We start from the raw sequence: 2902 nt of genomic DNA on the forward strand, positions 1-2902 counted from the left end.
ATCAGAAGTGGTGTATGTTGCTGTATCCCTTGAGTTAGACTGGTCTGACGTTTTAAGCAAGTTTATCTCCCTTATTATAGACTAATTAGTAATGTTATAGTAATGTTACGTGGAGGCGCAATGGCCCAGTGGTTAGGGCAGCAGACTCGCGGTCATAGGATCACAGTTTCGATTCCCAGACCGGGCGTTGTGAGTGTTTATTGAGCGTAAACACCTAAAGCTCCACGAGGCTCCGGCAGGGGATCGTGGCGAACCCTGCTGTACTCTTCCACCACAACTTTCTCTCACTCTTACTTCCTGTTTCTGTTGTGCCTGTAATTCAAAGGGTTGGCGTTGTCACATCGTGTCACGCTGAATATCCCTGTGTACTATGTTAAGGGTACACGTGTCAGTGGAGTGCTCAGCCACTTGCATGTTAATTTCACGAGCAGGCTGTTCCGTTGATCGGTTCAACTGGAACCCTCGACGTCGTAAGCGACGGAGTGCCAACAACAAGTAATGTTACTCTTTGTGTTCTTACCATTTTCTTCTAGGTGTCCGTTTTCCTGTAAAGTGGACATCACCAGAAGCTGCCCATGAACACCGGTTCTCGATAAAATCTGATGTATGGTCCTATGGCGTTTTACTTTATGAAATTATTACATTTGGCCGTGTCCCTTATCCTGGTGAGTCTGACTTTCTTCTTTAATTCTAATTTTATTGTAATGGTCATTTATGAGAGCATTAAGATGGCCACTGAGCAATGATACCACATTGTATCTATGACTAGGACATTTGGCTGCCCACAGAATTATGCCACCACATGTATCTATGGCTATGATATCTGGATGGCCACATAGTTATGGTATCTTGGCAATCAAAAGTGGTGTCACTAGTTGATATCCTATCATCAGTATTACTTTGTATCTATCTGTAACTCATTAAAATAATACTAATGAAATTATTGTATACAGTGCTCAGGTGCACTACAACTTGTCAAAAGTGCGCATAAAGCATATGCAGTATTGTACAAATGTCTGGAAAGTGAACAGTACTCTTTTACTTGTTTCAGTCATTTGACTGTGGCCATGCTGGAGCACCACCTTTAGTCGAGCAAATCGACCCCAGGACTTATTCTTTTTAAGCCTAGTACTTATTCTATCGGACTCTTTTGCCGAACCGCTAAGTTATGGGGACATAAACACACCAGCATCGGCTGTCAATCGATGTTGTGGGAGGGGGGGGGGACAAACGCAGACACACAAACATATACACAGACACACATACATATATACGACGGGCTTCTTTCAGTTTCCGTCTACCAAATCCATTCACAAGGCTTTGGTCGGCCCGAGGCTATAGTAGAAGACACTTGCCAAAGGTGCCACGCAGTGGGGCTGAACCCGGAACCATGTGATTCGTAAGCAAGCTACTTACCACACAGCCATTTCTATGCCTATGAGTCAGATACATGCTTGTGTGTGTATGGAGGGGGGGAAATCAGGTGTAGTGTTAGCGAATCTCAGGAAGCATGGAAGTTTTGAAGGATGCAGTGCTCCGACAACTGATGCTGGCAGTTTGTTCCATACTTCAGCAACTCTTAGCATGAAAAAGTGTTTCCGAAAGTCATGGGAGCTGTGCTGTTTTCTGACTTTGTAAACATGTCCACGGGTGTTAGACAGGTGGAATTTGGAAAGATGCTCAGAGTTATTGTTAGTAAGATGGTTAATAATTTTATAGGCGTCTGCCAAGTCAGCTGCCAGATGTCGGAGTTTCAATGTATCCATGCCCAGGGAAGTAAGGCGTTCAGAATATGGCAAATGCCTAATGGAGCGTATTCTCTTGGTTGCACGTCGCTGAACTTAACTTCTCAAATGGGCCAATCTTATCTGGTTGTGTTCATATTGATATCATTACTGGTAATTTTTAATCCCAGGTTCTCAGTTATAAAGTAGACATAAACTCAGAACTGTTCCAGCCGTGGCATTCTCATTGGTATAATTGTTAGAATTTCTGACAAAAAAAAAATGCCTTGTGACATTTTGTGCTCCGAGTTCAAATTACACCCGGGTCAATTTTGCCTTTCGTCTTCCTTGGGTTGAAAAACTAAGAAACAACCTAGTCTAGCTGTGGTGGTAGAAACGTTAGAGTATCAGATATGATGCATTTTGATGTTTGTTCTGAGCTCAAATTCAACCATGGCCTTCTTGGATGAAGGCCTTAACCCTTTGGTGTTTAAGCCGGCCATATCCGGCCCAAATATTCTACATGATTTACATTCAGACTGGCCATATCCAGCCTCTCACACCTAACCTACATTGACATTCTAAGAATAAACTATCTCACCATCGAAACTTCAAAGCTGTAAGATAATGTATGATTAATTCAAAACAATTTGAATGAAAAAAAGTATTATATTTAACAGATTAATCTGAACACTAAAGGGTTAATTTCACCTTCTGGTTTAATGCACACTCCTGGTCCCTGAGTGCCTTTAGTGGAGTCTGTTTTTGTTTTTGTTTTTTTGCAAGCATTCAGTGCAAGTATTTGATTTGAGAACATCTTCCTACCTCTGTTTATTCTCAGAAATCTTACTTTTATTTCGTCCCTGAGTTCCTTAGTTTAAAAACAATTGTCTAGGGCTTCATAAACAAATATTTTTTTTTTTTAATAAGGTTTTGATGTACTCTTTTACTCTTTTACTTGTTTCAGTCATTTGACTGTGGCCATGCTGGAGCACCGCCTTTAGTCAAGCAAATCGACCCCAAGACTTATTCTTTGTAAGCCTAATACTTATTCTATCGGTCTCTTTTTGCCGAACCATTAAGTTACGGGGATGTAAACACACCAGCATCGGTTATCAAGCGATGGTGGGGGTACAAACACAGACACACAAACACACACACACACACACATATATATA

At 41.5% G+C, this 2902-nt stretch overlaps 1 protein-coding gene across 1 annotated transcript in view; it reads left to right on the plus strand.

The window, feature by feature from the left end:
- LOC106880553 (tyrosine-protein kinase SRK2) overlaps nucleotides 1–2902 on the plus strand; it is a 59772-nt gene that overhangs the window by 56398 nt on the left and 472 nt on the right. The window contains exon 10 of the mRNA XM_052975909.1: nucleotides 534–665. Coding sequence (XP_052831869.1) covers nucleotides 534–665 — 132 coding nt within the window. The remainder of the gene's footprint in view (nucleotides 1–533; nucleotides 666–2902) is intronic.

This window comes from Octopus bimaculoides, chromosome 23 (assembly GCF_001194135.2).
Source record: "Octopus bimaculoides isolate UCB-OBI-ISO-001 chromosome 23, ASM119413v2, whole genome shotgun sequence".
In the NCBI taxonomy this organism is placed as follows: Eukaryota; Metazoa; Mollusca; class Cephalopoda; order Octopoda; family Octopodidae; genus Octopus; species Octopus bimaculoides.